This window comes from Mobula birostris, chromosome 30 (genome assembly GCF_030028105.1).
Source record: "Mobula birostris isolate sMobBir1 chromosome 30, sMobBir1.hap1, whole genome shotgun sequence".
Classification (NCBI taxonomy): Eukaryota; Metazoa; Chordata; class Chondrichthyes; order Myliobatiformes; family Myliobatidae; genus Mobula; species Mobula birostris.
Genome location: NC_092399.1, coordinates 2,969,035 through 2,987,775, shown reverse-complemented (window position 1 = coordinate 2,987,775; position 18,741 = coordinate 2,969,035). Strand labels below are relative to the sequence as shown.

The 18,741-nt window shown below is 43.9% G+C and overlaps 1 protein-coding gene across 1 annotated transcript in view; it reads right to left on the bottom strand.

The window, feature by feature from the left end:
• Positions 1–790: 790 nt before the first annotated feature.
• The window catches only part of LOC140190536 (lysophospholipid acyltransferase 2-like), a 91,235-nt gene continuing 73,284 nt past the window's right edge, over positions 791–18,741 (bottom strand). Inside the window, exons 7-13 of the mRNA XM_072247192.1 lie at positions 17,781–17,967; positions 12,308–12,500; positions 12,106–12,209; positions 11,857–11,921; positions 10,058–10,190; positions 8,155–8,306; positions 791–5,020 (exon numbers count right to left, since the gene is read on the bottom strand). Of these exons, the coding sequence (XP_072103293.1) occupies positions 4,825–5,020; positions 8,155–8,306; positions 10,058–10,190; positions 11,857–11,921; positions 12,106–12,209; positions 12,308–12,500; positions 17,781–17,967 (1,030 nt within the window). The 3' untranslated portion in view covers positions 791–4,824. The remainder of the gene's footprint in view (positions 5,021–8,154; positions 8,307–10,057; positions 10,191–11,856; positions 11,922–12,105; positions 12,210–12,307; positions 12,501–17,780; positions 17,968–18,741) is intronic.

Sequence of the window (18,741 nt, the reverse complement as noted above, 5' to 3'; positions counted from 1 at the left end):
TGATTTGTACTTGTGCGGACTAGCTTATGCCGTAGCCTACGCAAGTGGGCTACGCCTTGTGAGCATTTATTCTTGTGCGTTGGTGTGTCTGCGTTGCTCCGCATTCACCGCCAAAACGCTAGCTGGAGGTGGGGTTTCTACGCCACTGTGTTGTGTTTCTTCTCAACACGAAGAAACTCAAACTTCAAACAGTGGCGACTGAAACCGAAGGAGGGTGAATTTTCTGTGCTTGTCTGGCCACTGAGAGACATGGACGAGGAAATGCATTTCAAATATTTTCAGATATCGGCAGGTAGATTTGACGATTTGGTTCATCGTCTCCAACCATTTATTTTGCATCAGTGTACACACAGTATACTCAGGACTGGCAATCACCATTCGAGTTTTAGCTGCAGGTGGAAGTCAACAGGCTGTAGCAACTAGCTACAAACTGGCGTCCAGCACAGGGTCCTCCATAATTTCGGAGGTCTGTAAAGCTTTATGGGAAGCATTGCAGCCAGAGTTCCTTTCCTGCCCTTCAGTCGCCCAATGGGAAGCTATTGCAGCGTAGGAGGAAATGCGATGCTACCAAGCGGACCAATCACATTTGTTGAGGTCTGCGTCGCCGCAGCGCACAGTTACATTTTGGGAGAGGTGCGCGTTAGGCTATGGCGTAGGGTCCGGTGTAGAGTACAGCGTAGGGTACGCCGCTACAGCATACATTTGACGCACAAGTATAAATCAGCCTTAAAGAGGGACTCGAAAACAAGCTAGTGCAGGAATAGTGAAAGAAAACACACCTGACAAAATAAAATGTCAAAATTAATTTATAAAAGCAAAAACACATTATTTATGTCATTTAAAACATTCAGTTGTATTCCTTTTACAAGGCCACATACACTAAGTTAAGGCAAAATGATTGCATTCGGACTGTCCGTTCACATTCACTTTGCAACACTATAAATAAAGCAGCTACATTCTCAGAACAAAATGGGTTTGCAATCACACATTGTCAAGGTCCTTCACTGACTCATGCATTAACAAAGACGTTGGTGAGCCGTAGAGATGCAGGAAGCTGCCGGCAAGCTTCACCGGCTCTGAGAAAGATGAGATGTAAAGGCTGTAGTGACTGAAGAAGCACAGCTTCAGTTTCTCTTCAGAATCATATCTTTCAACGACAATTTTAGTTGCAGGACAGAGCTTGCACTGAACTGGTCTCAGGCCTTGACAATTTACAGTATTATTGGATCAGTGCATTCCCCAACATATTACTGTGATCGTTCCATTGTGCTGTTTCTGTGTCACATTACAAGGTTCTAATGGGTCTGAAAAATACCATGTACTTCCATGGGAAATGACCCACAGACCTTGGGGGAAAACATGATTGGAGTGCAGTAACTGTTGGTTTTCACCTTTAAACCAAAGCCAGAATAAGGATCAAAAATTAATAACAGCTGCATTGCAAAAGAACATCAGAGTTCAAAATACCCAGTCATTCGTGTCTTTTGGCAATGCCCGGGAGAGCTCCTTCAGCTAAAATGAGTTTTCACACTCATTTGAGCATGGTTATCTAAACCAGGTCACTTCATCTAGCCAACATCCATGAACTGTATTAGACAAGGCCATATTTGGAAAATCCACTCCAGAGATGCACTTTTATATTCATTTGAAAATATATTTTTAAAAATCATGCACATTGCCAACAGCAAAAATTGTGAAAAGAGTGAAACCTGCTCTATACTGCTACATCGGTCTTGGGTGAAGCCATTAGTGGAGGAGCCTATACAGAACAAGCATATAGATTGTTTACTCAGGCTCCTGTGTACATAGTGAAGAGATAACAGGCGAATTTGGTTGAATAGCAGTGTTGGGTAGATTAGTCACATTCACAAGCTTATGGTTACAGGGAGAAAATGGGAGAAAAGGGTAGAAGAAAAAAAAATTCAGTGGGCTCAACACACCGAATGGCCCAATTCAGTTTCTATACCTTAGGGTCTTATTAATAACGTTTTCAAGTGCAGTGTGTTAAGATGACAAGAGGTCCACTCACCATTATGATGGGAGTCCATTAGCGGACTCTGACATTTGTTTAGGTGAAACTGAAACTGGGGCAATGTCCATCCAAAACTAGCAGAAGCCTACCAGCAACTGGCTGCATGTAATGGAATGGATCCAGACCCAGCTAAAGGAGATTGTGCAGCAGCAAGAATCCCACACACCAGTCCAATCCGATCAGGTAGAATGCACAATTATTCCAACCCACAGATCTATGCAAAGGAGGTTGCAACTATAAGCTGAACCATTTTAACTTGAATGGTAGTGTCACAGATCTAACTGACAGAATTAACACCTTTTTTCCTTAAGTATTCTCACATAACACCAACAACAGCTTCAGGAGTTGTTATTGAATTCAATTCTAGCAGATTGTTGGCAATTAAGATTCAAAGTTCAAAAGATGAAACAAAAACAAATGGAAACATTAAATCTCCAGATTGAAAGAAAATTAAGAATTGTCTAAAATACAAAGGCTGTGTAGGCTGGAGCTGCGTCCTTACAGAGGTTCCAAATCTGGGATCCACAGACCCCTCACTTTCATGGCATGAAAAAGATTGGGAACCCCTGCTTTTGAAGATGAGATGTGGCTTCTCAAGTCCTTGAGTGTAGAATGTTTTTTGATGGTGTGGGCAGTGAGAGGAGATTTTAAAAATTGGAACCATAATTATATTTCAGTCACTAATAAATACAATAGGAAGCTCCAGGGAAACATCTTAACTCATGGCTGGAAAGAATGACCACCACCATATAGAATGATGGTTGTCCATCATGTCCTACGATGGCAGGAGACCTGTGCGGGTGGATTTTTAAAAGTAGAAAGGTCAATGCACAGGAGCAGTTCCAATCTCTCAATCTCGGAAGTCCAGGTTCAGTGGTATGAACAAGCGCCTCAAACTGGGGTCTTTCTCAGTTGCAGTGGATAACCGTGACATCGTATTATGCCGTTGGCTCTCCACGGAGCGTTGCCTTCCTGGCTGTTGGATACAGAATAATTGACGGGATCTGTGCATTGAAACACAGCATTGGTAAGTGAAGAAAGTGAGTGGGTGTTTTCAGATGAAAAAACTTGCTCAACTTGATAATCATTTACTTTGAAATTTATGTGTTCTGTATACAAGAAATAGTGAAGCAAAACTAAGTCATTTGGCTCCTCACATCAGCCCTGCCATTTAAAAATTCATGGTGTTCATTTAACTTAATCCCTCAATTCCCTTAATATCCAAGCATCCCATATTTAACCAGGTCCCTAATTTGTTGTTACTCGTTTATTTTTCGGGGGGGGGGAGCTATTCCATTTAGCAGTGAGATTAGTGTTGGGCTATGGTGCGAACTCTACTCTCTTCATGAGCAATTCACATCTCAAAATCAACTTGAAATCACCGACTCCTGGAATCATAAAATTTTACCATGTCGGTTCAGGCTATTCAGCCCATCGTGTCTGTGTAATTCTCTGTCCTTCCTCTGAAAGGGATAAAATTGTGCTGGGCTGCAGTTATCAAATTCCCTTTTTGGACTATCACTCTGCTTCAGATTTTCATAACTTGTCACATTTAAAAGTTTAAGTCAACGTATTCAAGTCTGCACCCCCTCCTATTCATTACCAATGAGCCCAAACACTTGCCACTTGGTTATCACCCGTCTCAGCGGTGGACAGTTCCTTATCCACATCACAGTATCTGAATACTTACAAGAATCTCACAACCCTCAGAACCATGAGAACATTTCCAGCTTTTCTATTCTCTCAAATGCGTGTGACAACTTCCCTGGAGCCTCTCCAAGTCTATGCATCCTTCCTAATGACCGAAGCCAAGTATTGAATGTGACTCTCCAACCGTGTATATGGGGGGAGTGTGATATCTCAGTTTTATAAATACTTTGAGCATATCCATAATTTTGTACCATTTTTCCAAGGACAAATAATACAAACGGGCATGACAGACCTTGCAATCTTAGCCTTATATTGACTTTAAGGGCAGCTTTTGATATGTAACAGATCCAGGAGAGGTGAAGGGGGTTTTCCAATGAAATGGAATATTAAAACTGACCAAGGAGACCCAGAAATCATGCTATTTACAGAGAAATACAGTCAGGAGTGAGGGTAGGAAAGAATAGAAGTAGCAGGGGTGGGGAAACTTTACATAAATCATTGTTGTTTAATCTACTTCCTGCCTAGAAACCAGCTGGATTGCCAACAGCCTGGAAAATGAACAGCAGAAGATGTCAGCCAGTGGGAAACAACCAGGGATTGGTGATGGAGTCAGGAGAGCAGCCAATTATGGCAGAGGATTTGTTTGAGTGACCAGGATGAGGATGTAACCTACTAGTGGTCAACTCCCTGCTGCATCCATCTGATCACTTTAGATTCTGTTTTTTTTTCCCCAAACTGTGGAAAACCTGTGCAGAATGTATTGTTTACAAAATAATACCCCAAACTACAGGAAAGGAATCTTGTTTAAATTCTACAATTTTTGAGCCCACCTTCACATTTTGTGGACATCCTGAAGACCAGTGCAATTAAACCGATGTGTTGAGTGAGTTGTTTTATGAACTTGACAATTTCTCCCCAGCTTCTGATCTCTTTCTACCTATCGTGGGTTAATACTGTCCCCTCTTAAAGGTTTGAGTATTGCACACTTTGTTGTTGGCCCTTGCTGTAAAAGCCACTATTCTTCAGTCCAAGCTGAATCCAACAGTAGCTTTCAATCGTGCTTCAACTGGTATTTAAGTCTCTGTCACAGGGGTTACATGCGCTCTTCCTCCCTCGAGGGTTCACAGATTCCCTCTTCTCCACTAGTCAATCTTCATCCGATGGTTTTGGTGGTTGACCGTGGGGGCTTGTCCATTCATGTGTCCATTGCAGTCATGCATAGTCTCTTTTGGTTTGGTCACTTGAAGCCTTTCCTGTTCCTTCAATGAACACTTGGGTTTCTTTGGCAACACCAGCAGGAGAATGACGGCGAAAACGTGCAAACCAAAGTACCAGGATCTGAAGAGACAAAATACAGAAAGAATCAGAGATTGATACAACACAAAGGAAGCCACTCAGTGAGCAGACTAATGCCATCCCCCGCTCTTTCTTCAAGCCCTTGCAAATATTTACCCAATTCCCTTTCAAAGGATGCTGTTGAAATAGCTTTCCCTCATAATAGCTGACATCCATGTCTTATTCCAGATCCCCAGAAGGAAAAACTAAATGTACTAAGAAATAAGATTGATTTCTTTGGTAACCTGGCTGATTAAGACAGACTGGCCAGATGGCAACCAACAGGCAGAGCAGGGTTGGGTTAGCCTCAGTCATTGTTGCAACAATTCAGTTGTGATTACAATTTCAAAGCGACCATGTGAAATCAAAATGGAGTGCTCACAGTTTATGTTGCAAACATCGTGCACCCCCCCCTTTCAACATAGGAAAGGCTGTAGAAGCCACGAATGCATTTTCTGACTGTATTGTGTTTTGAGTTGTGCGTTTATTATGAGTAGTTAGTCACGTGGGTTACGGCGTGGCGGAAGCACAGAGTTTACTTACATAAACTCCTGTCTTTAGTTCATCAAAGTTGCTGGTGAACGCAGCAGGCCAGGCAGCATCTCTAGGAAGAGGTGCAGTCGACGTTTCAGGCCGAGACCCTTCGTCAGGACTAACTGAAGGAAGTCACCAGCAAAGTTCACCAGCAACTTTGATGTGTGTTGCTTGAATTTCCAGCATCTGCAGAATTCCTGTTGTTTGTCTTTACTTCAGTTTAGTTTAGGCAGAGCAAGGGAGCGGGCTGGGGGAGATATATTTTGTTGAGTCCTTAAATACATTTAAGAACGCTTTGCTAATGTTTAAATATGCCAAAACTGTTTATTTTGTTATATTGCCAGTTTTAGTTTAATTAGTTTTTACCGTTCCAAGATTGTTCATTTTGCTGGTTTATTAGTAAAGGATTGAATGCACTTCCATCAACTTTACAGCTTTGTTATTGTGGGTAGCGCAGTATACAGTGTCAACAACGACCACCCCCGCCCCCTCACCACCCTGTGCTTAGTCTCTGAGCAGCTCTGGTTTGTGTGAAAGTGACTGCTACTAAGGAGACTGGAAGAACCAATGATGCAATATTCTCTGGTACAGTATACCAGTGATCACAGTTGGATGCACTCATTGCTAACTACGTAACTGGCTGCAAGTCACAGGATCTCAATATTGCAATCTGCTTTCCCTAGAGTTAAAGCGTAGTACAGTAGTGATACAGCCCATTCAGCCGATCGAGTCCAGTCCAACCAGAATGCCCGCCCAGCTGGTCTTTCTCAATTTCTTGTTTTAGGCCCATATTCTTCCAAGTGAAACTTAAATACACCTGCCTTGAACATCTGGCAGATCATTCAATATACTCACCACCCTCTGGATGAAAATGTTGCCCCTCGGGTCCCTTTTAAATCATTCCCCTCTCACCCTAAACCTATAACCCTAATTTTGGACTCCCCTGCCATGGGGAAACAACTTACCTGATCTGAGGCTCTCATAATTTTAAAAATCTCTTTACGTTTGTCCTCATTGTCCTACATGCTAAGGAATAAACTCAGGCTCTCTAGTGCTAGCAACATCCACTTAAATCTTTTCTCAACTCGTTCCAGTATAACAACATCTTTCCTCCACTCGGGGATTAAAACTGTTCACAGTACACCAAGTGCTGCCTCAACAGTGACTTACACAACTGCAATATAACATCCCAGCTGCTTCACTCAGTACCCTGATCGATGAAGGGCAGCGTGTTAAATGTCTTTTTCACCATCTACCTGTGTTGGTGCTTTTAATGAACTATGCACTCTGTATTGCTCGGACCCTCTGTTTCATTACACTCCGTACAGTCCTACCATTTGTAGTACAAGTTCTCCACAGGATTCACTTGCCAAAGGGATTCGGCATGACATCTAAAACTTTGACAAACTTATCAATGTGTATTGGAGAGTGTATGGACTGGCTGTATCACGGCCTGATATGGAAACACCAATGCCCTTGAATGGAAAATCCTACCAAAGGTAGTGGATTTGGCTCAGTACGCGACAGGTAAAGTCCATCCAACTACATGAAACGCCGTCATAGGAAAGCAGCATCCATCAGAAATCCTAACCTCCCAGGCCATACTCTTTTCTCACCGCTCTCATCTTGTAGAAGGTACAGGAACCTCAGGACTCGCACCACTAAGTTCAAGAACAGTTACTACCCCTCAACCATCAGGCTCTTGAACAAAAGCAGATACTTGCCCATCCATTGAGATGTTCCCACAACCAACCATCTCACTTCATGGACTCTATCTTGTTACTTATTACTATTTATTTATATTTGCATTTGCGTAGTTGATAGAAAGATCACCCTGGTTGATCTTTCACTGATCTTGTTATAGTTACTATTCTATAGATTTGCTGAGTGTGCCCACAAGAAAATAAATCTCAGGGTTGATAATAAAATTTACTTCGAACTTTGAGCATCACTTCACACTCATCTATATTGAAATCCATTTGTCACCCCTCAGCCCTTTTCCCTAACTTGTCAAGATACCTCCTATAACGTACAGTAACCTTCTTCCCTGTGAATGACATCTCCTAGTTTCATGTCTTCCACCACCCTCCGGATGAAAAGGTTTCCGCTCAGGTCCCATTTAAGCAAAGTGAAAACTACAAGTGTGGAGTTCATTCGTTCATTATAAGATCTTAAGCCCATAAGATTTAGGAGCAGAATTAGGCCATTTGTCCCATCGAGTCTGTTCCACCATTTCACCATGGCTGATCCATTTTCCCTCTCAACCCCAATCTCCTGCCTTCCCCCATATCCCTTTGCACCCTGACTAATCAAGAATCCATCAACCTCTGTGTTAAAAATACCAAATGAATTCCACAGATGCACCACTCTCTGGCTAAAGAAATTCCTCCTCACCTCTGTTCTAAAAGGACACCTCTCTATTCAGAGGCTGAGCCCTCCAGTCTTAGTCTCCCCCCCCCCATTGGAAACATTCTCTCCACATTCCCTCTGTCAAAGCCTTTGAACATTATGTGTAGCGTCGTATGATGAGGGCGATCATGGTTTTTGTCCAAGTCTGGAGTAAATAATCACAAATTGCTTTAACCTGCATGGCATCTCCTTACCTATAAAATTTGAGTGTCAGATCCATAAAAGGAAGGACGAAAGGTGCCACAGTGTAGCTCACCACGATCTGCGTGGTCATCCACGTCACCACGTCATAGAATGCTTTGCGTGCTGGTGAAGCTAAGAAATAAGGCCTCAAGTTGCTTCTGACCTGCATAAAGGCAGACACAACCACAGAACCATTACACCAGAGCAGTGAGTGAGTTACAATACAAATGAGCTGTAAATAGAATTTCAAAGTTCAAAGCAAATTTATGATCAAAGTACCTATCTGTTACCCTGAGATTCATTTTCTTGCACGCATTCACAAGAACCAGGCTACAACCAGAGGTCCTGGGTTAAGGGTGAAAGGTGAAAGGTTTAAGGGGACCATGAGGGGGAACTTCTTCACTCAGAGGGTTGTGGGAGTGTGGAATGAGCTGGCAGCACGAGTGGTGCATGCGAGCTCGACTTCAACCTGTAAGAGACATTTGCATAGGTACATGGACAGTAGGGTATGGAGGGCTATGGTCCCAGTGCAGGTCGATGAGAGTAGGCAGTTTAAATGGTTCAGCATGGACTGAAGGGCCTATTTCTGTGCTGTACTTTTCTATGACTCTATGACCCTGTCCTCCTCTAACCGTGATTACTGGCTTGCCACCATTTCATTGTATGCTCCATCCCCTTTTCAACTACCAGACTCGAATTCCCTTAAGCTTCCCTTCTTCTCATTCTTTAAGCTGTTGCTTGGATACCTTATTGACTGAGATTTTGTCAACCAGACACTCGTCTTTTCTGGCCTGGTGTCAAAGTTTGTTTGATAACATGCCTCTGAAGCAGTGTAGACATTTTGCCAGATTGAAAACACTGTTTAACTGCAAGTTGATGTGACTTTTCTTTTGGACGCTTCTCGCTTGAATTCAAGAAATAATTGTACATTGGTTGTTTGTGTGTCTTTTTTTCAGTCATTCTATTTTATTTCTTTGTTCTCCTGTGAAAGTCCGCAAGAAAATGAATCTCAGGGTGGGATATGATGACATATACACACGGAATTTGATGATAAATTTACGTTGAAAAAAAATTGAGCTGCCTTGAGCTTGTGAAAGATTATATATGTACACACACACCCACACCCAAGGCTTTTGCACAATACTGTATTTGTTAACGTGGAGCAGAGAGTGAGTTTGTTAAATCTGGCGGGAGTAAATAATGTTGAGAATGGCGAGGGCAGAGTGCCATGGGAGGGGTGTGGGACAGGGTGGCAGAGGAGTGTCATGGGAGGGGTGTGGGACAGGGTGGCAGAGGAGTGCCATGGGAGGGATGTGGGACAGGGTAGCAGAGGAGTGCCATGGGAGGGGTGTGGGACAGGGTGGCAGAGGAGTGCCAGGAGCAGCAGGTAGCGGAGGTGCAGGCACACCTAGCTGTGAGACACCAGGCAAGGTCATTTGATTCCAAACAACTGGTTGATTAATCATTTCAGAATGTCTCTCTGGTGCTTCCCGCTGCTTCCCCTTTTCCCCACCATGATTCCCCTCTCCCTGCCCCCTTCCCCCTCTCAGTCCACAAGAGACCCACATCAGAATCAGGTTCATCACCACTGACATATATCATGAAATTTGTTCTTTTTTTGCAGCAGCAGTGCAATGCAATAGATAAGATTACTACAGTACTGTGCAAAAGTCTTAGGCACACTAGCTATGTATGTGTGCTAAGACTTTTGCACAGTACTGTATGTGAATGCAAGTTGGGTGAGTTGGTGTCTTGCAAATGCTGGTGCCCTCCCTGGGCGTAGAAATTACACTATTCCCATGGTGTGAGATGGGGAGAGGGCTTCCAAGTTCGTACATGGGGGCTCACACATCACCAAAGCAGTTGGATCCCCAGAAATTTCAATGCAATTGCCCTCTTTCCAGAATCACTTACTGCTCTTGCCGCGAGTATCATGACCATGCCAGTCATGAAGGTGAAGTAGTAGCCAGGGTAAACTCCGTGCCACACCGCAGACAGAAGAAATGTCATCAATGTGCGATTGAAAGGACATCGGTCATAGCAAACTCTAACGGAAAGCAACAGGAACATTTAATAGCACTTCACCTCCGGTAAATATCAAATAGTCCCATCCATTGGATCACAAAGTCCGACAGCAGCAAGGGAGGCCAATGCACCCATCGTCATAGTACCTACTCTTTGAAAGGCTCTCAAGTCCGCAAGAAGTTGCGGAGAGTATAACCCGGCCCAACATAAAACTCCCACATAGAATTCTCCCCTCTGCTGACTCTGTGTATTTCCAACGGCCTCAGTAAAGTATAATCGAAGAGCCCGATCATTGTGCAGGTGCTGGAAATCCAGAGCAACACACACAGAATGCTGGAGGAGCTCAGCAGGTCAGGCAGCATCCATGGAGATGAATAAACTGTCGACGTTTCAGGCTGAGACCCTTCCTCGAGACTGGAAAGGAAGGGGGAAGATGCCAGAAGGAGACGACGGGGGGAGAGGAAAGAAGACAAGCTAGGTGATAGGTGAAGCCAAATGGGTGGGAAAGGGCTGATAGGAGAGGAGAGTCGACCACAGGAGAAAGGGAACAGAATGAGAAGGCGGGTGGAGAGGAAGGGAGACAAGCTAGGAGGTGATAGGTGAAGCCAAATGGGTGGTAAAGGGCTGGAGAAGGACTCGGATAGGAGGGGATAGTGGACCACAGGAGAAAGGGAAGAAGGAGAGGACCCACGGGGAGATGATAGGCAGGGGAGAAGAGGGGAAGGGGGAAATAGAGGAAGGGGGAAAGAAGGGGAATAGAGGAAGAGGGGAAGAGGGGAACAGGAAGGGGGAAAGAGGGGAATAGAGGAAGAGGAGAAGGGAGGAAGAAGGGAAGGGGAATAGAGGAAGAAGGGAACAGGACAAGGGAAAGAAAGGGAATGGAGGAAGAGGAGAGGGGAGGGGGAGGAGAGGGGAGGGGGAGGAGAGGGGAGGGGGAGGAGAGGGGAGGGGGAGGGGGAGGAGAGGGGAGGGGGAGGAGAGGGGAGGGGGAGGAGAGGGGAGGGGGAGGAGAGGGGAGGGGGAGGGGGAGGAGAAGGGAGGAAGAGGAGAAGGGAGGAAGAGGAGAAGGGAGGAAGAGGAGAAGGGAAGAAGAGGAATAGAGGAAGAGGAGAAGAGGGGAACAGGAAGGGGGAAGAGGGGAATAGAGGAAGAGGAGAAGGGAGGAAGAAGGGAAGGGGAATAGAGGAAGAAGGGAACAGGACGAGGGAAAGAAAAGGAATGGAGGAAGAGGAGAGGGGAGGAAGAGGAGATGGGAGGAAGAGGGGAAGGGAGGAAGAGGGGAAGGGAGGAAGAGAGGAAGGGAGGAAGAGGGGAAGGGAGGAAGAGGGGAAGGGAGGAAGAGGGGAAGGGAGGAAGAGGGGAAGGGAGGAAGAGGGGAAGAGGGGAAGAGGGGAATAGAGGAAGAGGGGAAGAGGGGAATAGAGGAAGAGGAGAAGGGAGGAATTACTATGTGGTGTACCTCCCCTCTTTTCCCAAAACTGTAATATTTATTCTATGTGTTTGTTCAATTCTCTTTGGTGTGTTTCAATGGAATTTGCTTCCACTGACCTTTCGTACAGAGTATTCCGTATCATTCTACTTGTCCTGTTAGGAAAGCTTATTTACCTGATGTCCACACCAATGGACAATATACTCCTCAGACATGAGACAAAGCTGCCCAAGATAAGCTGAAGACCAGAATTACTCACTCTTTTAGCCACAGAGCTGTCTGTATGTTCCAGTTGTCAATAAAGATCTTCATGCTTGTTGCAAACTGGAAAAGAAGTTGTGAGAAATTTCAGTCTACCCAGATTAGCAGTGGAGATTAAGTAGATCAAATGGTCTGTTTCAATGACCCTGTGGCAGAGGAACGTGTGTGTCCAGTCACACTCATAGACGGTCTGTGTGGACATCAGAGTGAGTATGATCAAGTTCACGTATAAAAGTTTAGCTCTTACTTCTACGTTAGCGATGTTGAGGTTGGAAACCCGGTTCCAGCGCGGTTTGCCATGGCTGTCGTATCCGTTGAATCCAAACCCAGCAGCATTATTGACGGCATCAGCTGTACAAAAAACACATCTTTTAAATGATATAATTTGTCCACTTTTGTGATTTCTGTATTCAGAAAATTAAATTTACATATGGCACTACTTCTCTTACCAATGGTCCAGGCAAAATAATACTTGGGTCTGCAGGCCAGGAGGGAAACGTACAGATACAGCAAACGCACGGGCATCGACCTTCTCCTGATAAAGTTGTCGTCATTGTTGTAGGTGACTGGAAATTCTTCCATCAGGGATAGGTGTATAAACACACACACAGTGCAAATCAGCATCTTCCACATCACAGCGTGCTGCAGGAAGAATGAGGTTACTGCCAAGAGCGCCAAACCTCTCGTGCGCCCGCGCATTGATCTTATCCCACTCACAAATCCAACTCTACACACTTATCATACACTACATTACGTACACCAGCTCATTAATGCAAATATCTAATCAGCCAATCATGTGGCAGCAACTCAATGCATTAAAGCATGCAGACATGGTCAAGAGGTTCAGTTGTTGTTCAGACCAAACATCAGAATGGGGAAGAGATATAATCTAAATGACTTTGACTGTGCAATGGTTATTAGCCAGACAGGGTGATTTGACTGCCTCAGAAAATGCTGATCTCCTGAGATTTTCACACAGACATTCTCTAGAGTTTATAGAGAACGGTGCGAAAAGGGAAAAAAACATCTAGTGAGCGGCAGTTCAGGGAGTGTCTGTGGGTAGAGAAACAGTTAATGTTGCCCAGTAGCTTAGTGGTTAGCATAATGCTTTACAGCACCAGAGATCAGGGTTCAAATCCTGCAGCGGTAAGGAGCTTGCCCACTCTCCCTGTGATTGTGTGGGCTTCCTCTCACAATCTGAGGTATAAGGTTAGGGTTAATAAATTGTGGACATGCTCGGTTGGTGACAAAAGCTTGGCAATGCACGTGGACTGCCCCCGCCCCGCACATCCTCAGATTGTGTCGGTCGTTGATGCAAACAACACATGTATGTTTCGAGGTACATGTAACAAATAAAGCTCTTGTTTAACATTTCATGTTGAAGATCCTTCATCACTTCTCAGACCTGAAATATTGATCTCCTCTTTTCCACGAATAGAATCATACAACAAAGAAACAGGCCGTTCTGCCCATGCAATCAATACTAGCCACCAAGCATCCAACTGCTGATTGACCTGCTCTCTATAGTTTCTGTTCTATGGTGTAAAGGTCTACAACTCTCTGGTTGGTTCCTCATTATTGAGTCACGTCCCTAATTCTAGACTCTGTAAGGGGGAACTGATTCCAAGCAGATTCTAACACACCCCAGTGACACTGACTTACGTTCCACTTCATGTCAGTGATTGCAGTCTTCCTTCACTCCCCTTCCTGTCTAATGAGTCATCCTGGAGACCAGGGGCTCCCCCCCCCCCTTATGTAATGTTATTGTTCCACGGCACAGAAAAATTTGAAAATGTCTGCTATAGACAGCACCTCCCTCAATTCCTTACCTCAAAGAAAAAAAGCAACTGGGTGAAAATGATACTGAAGAAGGGACAACCAGCACTCGAAGGGAGTGCAGTTAAATATAAACAATTATAAAGTCGGTGATACAGCTCTTTAAAAGGCCATTCAGCCCAACTAGTCCATGCTAACCAGGATTCCCATTTAACATAGTCCTATTTGCCCACGTTTGGCCCATATCCCTCCAGAACAGAGTTTCCCAAGGTTTTTTATGCCATGGACTCTCACCATAACTGAGGAGTCCATAGGTTGGAAACCCCCGCTTTAAACCTTTCCTATCCTGTACCCATGCAAGTACCTTTTTAAAGTTATTCATGCACCTGCCTCCACCTCTTCGCCTGGCAGCTCACTGCATATGCTGACCACAGTTGGCCCATCTTCACCCTCTCACATTAATTCCAATGCCCTCAAGTTTTTAACTCCCCAGCCCTGAGGAAAATACTGTGAGCACTCAGCCCTGCTAATCCCCCTCAACACTGTTGCCTCTATAGCTGCGCGTGTGCACGGCTGCGCAGTAACTGAAATGCTCCTGCGCACGTAGCCTTTGTTGCCATGTAGCTTGAGTTTTCTTTTTTATTATGTACATATAATTTTGAAATTTATGTTCATACAGCCGTAAAATAGCACGTGATTTTTCAATTTTCATTCTAAATATTCAAAATATGCATATTACAAAAAATACATTTAAAGTGCTGTGCAGATTTCAAACTATGTAAAAATTTCCTGCTCAAAGCAATGGTTGGTCCACACAGCTGAAAAAAATAAATAGAGGGACGTGCCTCTCGATCTTATACAGTACACCTTGGTAAGATCACCCTTCCTTCTCTAATAAAAAGAGCCCCAGCCCATCCCCATAATTCAGTCTCTCAAGTTCATTATAGTCATTAGGAGTTAGTTTAGGAGAATCCTGGAAATGGAAGAAACGCTACCTGTTAAATTCTAAATCTAAACGATTAGGTGTTCCCCATCTCCCAGGACATGCCCTCTTCTCAAGGAGGTGGTACAGGAGCCTGAAGGTACACATTCAACAACTCAGGAACAGCTTCTTCCCCTCTGGCATCCGATTTCTGAATGGACAACAAAGTTCATGATGTATGCCAGTGATATTAAACCTGATCCTGAGTCATGAACACTGCCTCAGTATTTTTCACTTTTCTTTTACACTACTTTTTGTATATACTTATTATTACAAGTTATAGTTGTCATTATATATTGCATTGCTGCCGCAAAACAACAAATTTTATGATGTATGCCAGTACAGTAATATTAAACCTAATTCTGAATCTGTCTGCTGTCATGCTGTGTTACAGGGGTGCAATGAACCAAGGGAGCCACAAGGTGGCGGGCTCTACACAGTAATGGGCTCCAACCTCACTTGAATGTGTCTGAACTACTCTCTGGGCTCGAACACAGTGATTGATGTACCCCACAAGCAATGGAGATACAATTGGAGCAATGGACAACAGAGGTTGAAGGTGAGAGAGAAATGATTTAATAGGAACCTGAGTGGCAACTGTTGCATCCAGTAGGCGGTGAGTATATCAAATGAGCTGTCAGAGGAGATAGCGAAGACAGGTGCATTAACAAAAATCAACTCTGTTGCTTCAGAATCAGGTTTAATATCACCAGCATATGTTGTGAAATTTGCTGTCTTTGCAGCAGCAGTACAATGCAATACATAATAGAGATAATCCGTGAATTACAGTATATAAAGTTAAATTAAATTAGTAGGGCAAAAAAAATTAAAAAGTAGTGAGGTAGTGTTCATGGGTTCAATGTCCGTTCAGAAATCACATGACAGAGGGGAAGAAGCTGTTCCTGAATCACTGAGTGTGTGCCTTCTGGCTCCTGTACCTCCGCTCTGATGGTAGCAATGAGAAAAGGGCATGTCCTGGGTGATGGGGGTCCTTAATGATGGATGCCACCTTTTTGAGGCATCGCTCCTTGAAGATGTCCTGGATATTACGAAGGCTAGTGTCCATGATAGAGCCGACTGAGTTTACAACTCTCTGCATCTTATTTTGATCCTATGCAGTAGTCCTGCCCTCCCCCCACCATACCAGACAGTGATACAGCCAGTTCGAATGCTCTCCACTGTACATCTGTAGAAATTTGCAAGTGTTTTTGGTCACATACCAGATCTGCTCAAACTCCTAATGAAATATAGCCACCGTCATGCTTTCTTTGTCATCCAGGCTAGATCCTCAGAGATGTTGACATCCAGAAACTCAAAACTGCTCACTCTTTACATTTCTAATTCCTCTATCAGGACTGATGTGCGTTCCCTCATCTTACCCCTTTCTAAAGTCCACAATTAGTTCTTTGGTGTTACTGAAGATGAGTACAAGGTTTTGGTGGTCTATTGCTGTAATTAAACTATTTGTGTCGAAATCTTTTCTTTTGATCCACCTCCTCTTGCTACCCCAGCTGTGAGTTAGAGCAGGGTAGGCTGTCTGACTCGGGGTGGGTCGCGGGATGTTAACAAATGGAGCACTGATTGAATGCCAGCCCACTGAGGGGGCAGCTTATAACTGATGAACCACTTGGTTGAAGGGGCTGGCTGAAAGGCGGCTTGAATCACTGAGGAATCCCAAGTCAAACCAGTGTGTGCTCCTACTGTTGGATCAGCAAATCCAGTGATTGAATTAAAATGCACAAGCCCAGATGCTGGAAATCTCAAATTAAAACAGAATGCTGAAAATATTCAGGCCAGGCAACATCTGTTGCTGTTTGTTTGTGAACTCTGTTGCTGCTGGACCTCCCAAGTATTTCTAGTATTTATATAAGCTTTGTTGCCCCAGATCATCCTGTCTACTTAATCACTCCACTATTACTTTAAAACTGACAGTATCAGAGGATTCAGTCATCTCTTTGTTATTTTTGTAGGATCTTGCTGTGCCTGTACCAGCTATCACATTTCCCAGAATAAAATACAAGCTCCACGCGGCCAAGTTACTTCACTGTCAGCACTAACAGTGAAAAACAGGGTCTGTTCTCTCCTTCTAAATGAAGAAGAGTTATTGTGGAAGGATTTGATGACTGAGAAAGAACAGGGGAAAATCAGCAAACTTTGCTGAGAATCTATGTACCAGTTCTCTGTAACAGAGCCCACACATCTTTGAGTGCAAAAGAAAAATACTCAGCTGCCCAGTCAGCATCTGCGGAGGGAAATAGACATTTGACATTTTCAGTCAAGACTCGAAATAAACTAAAATGTGGCATTGAGCCTCACCAGGAGACACTGGTGATAGAAAGAACAGAAAAAGCAGGCTTCTAGTGGAGTGACTTAGAAAAGACAGAGTGGAAGAGGTGAAGTGGTTTAGGGAAGGAACTGCAGATCTTAAGGCCAAGCGAACTGAAGGCAAAGCCATCAGCTGTGCTGGCCGTGATGATTGAGCATACAGAAAAAGACAGAACTCGGTAAAGTCCAAGCAAACGTGAAATTCACACATTTGGGATGGGTATCCTTAGATATAGAGTCATTACAAAGTACAGCACAGGAACAGGCCCTTTGGCCCATCTAGTCCATGTCAAAGCATTTAAAATGTCTATTCCCAGCTGGAAAATTATGACAATTCCAAATAAACACATCTAAGATAAATAGGACTACTGAAGTTAGAAAGTTTCTTATTCCATACATAGTGTGTAATTTAGTCACCTGGAAAACTTTTGACTATACTTTCCAAACCTCAAAGCATCTTCAGCACTAGATCAAAGCATCTTGTTCCTTCACCAAGTTTTTGCTTTTCCCAACCACCAGTGGCTGGACAGAGGTGTGTGTGTGTGTTTGCGCGTGTGTGCGTGTGTGTTAATGAATTTATACTGGACATAATCCTCAAAGTCACATCCTATAATCTACTACAACATCAAACACATCAACATCTCTACACTAGTGAAACAAAAAGTTCCCAAATTAAATACAAAATATAAAACCACATAAATTACTTAGTGTTTTATTTTTTAAAGCTGTGTTATGAAGATTAAATTTTAATTCCAGAGCTTTGATACCTCTGACCAAGAAATCTGTGATTTCCTTTCTTTTAATTTAAACATTAAACAAAAGCGAGTTCATTAGCTTACCAGAGATGAAGGTTCATTACGGGGGCCCATTTTTATCTCCTTCCCATTAGCAAGGTGGGTCTCCCCAACCTCAAAGTTCCTGCCCTCGATGAAGGTGATGTAATCATTGAAAGAGCTCAGAGGTCCTGCCAGGATGCCCATGAAGTTGAGGTTGTAGCTGACGTACTCAAGTAGACTTGGTATCCGCCTGTAAAGCCCAGTAAGAGTGTCTTACTCCAGAGAAAAATTACAGTGAGAGAAATGCTCAGTGAGGCGCAGGAGCATAACAGTTAGCGTAATGCTTCACAGTGCCAGCTGTAAGATCAGGGCTCGATTCTCGCTGCACTCTGCAAGGAGTTTGTACATTCTCCCCGTGACTGCGTGGGTTTCCTTCTGGTACTCCGGTGTCCTCCCACATTTCAAAAACGTGTGAGCTTGGGTTAGTAAGTTGTGGGCATGCTATGTTAGCACTGGAAGTGTGGAGATTCAGCACATCAGCTGCAAACAAAGTATTTCACTGTATGTTTTGAGGTACATGACAATACATCTAATCTTTTAAAATCTTTAGTTAAGTCGTAGCAAAACTGCAGCACAGAAACAGGCCCCTCAGCCCATCTAGTCTGTGCCAAACCATATATCTGCCTACTCCCATTGACCTTGCACCCAGACCATAGCACTCCATACCCCGGCCATCCATGTATCTATCCAGAACCTCTTAGATGCTGAAATCAAAACTTCATGCACCACTTGGCCTGGCAGCTCATTCCACACTCTCATCACCCTCTGAGTGAAGAAGATCCCCCTCATGTTCACCTTAAACCTTTCAGCTTTCACCCATGGCCTCCAGTTGTAGTCCAACACAACCTCAGTGGAAAACGTCGGGTTGCCCTTACCCTAGAGTAAGTGCTGCATCAGTGTGCTTTAAGGGAAGATCTTTACATTTGATTATGAAGACAACCCACATGAAGGCATGCAGCACTAA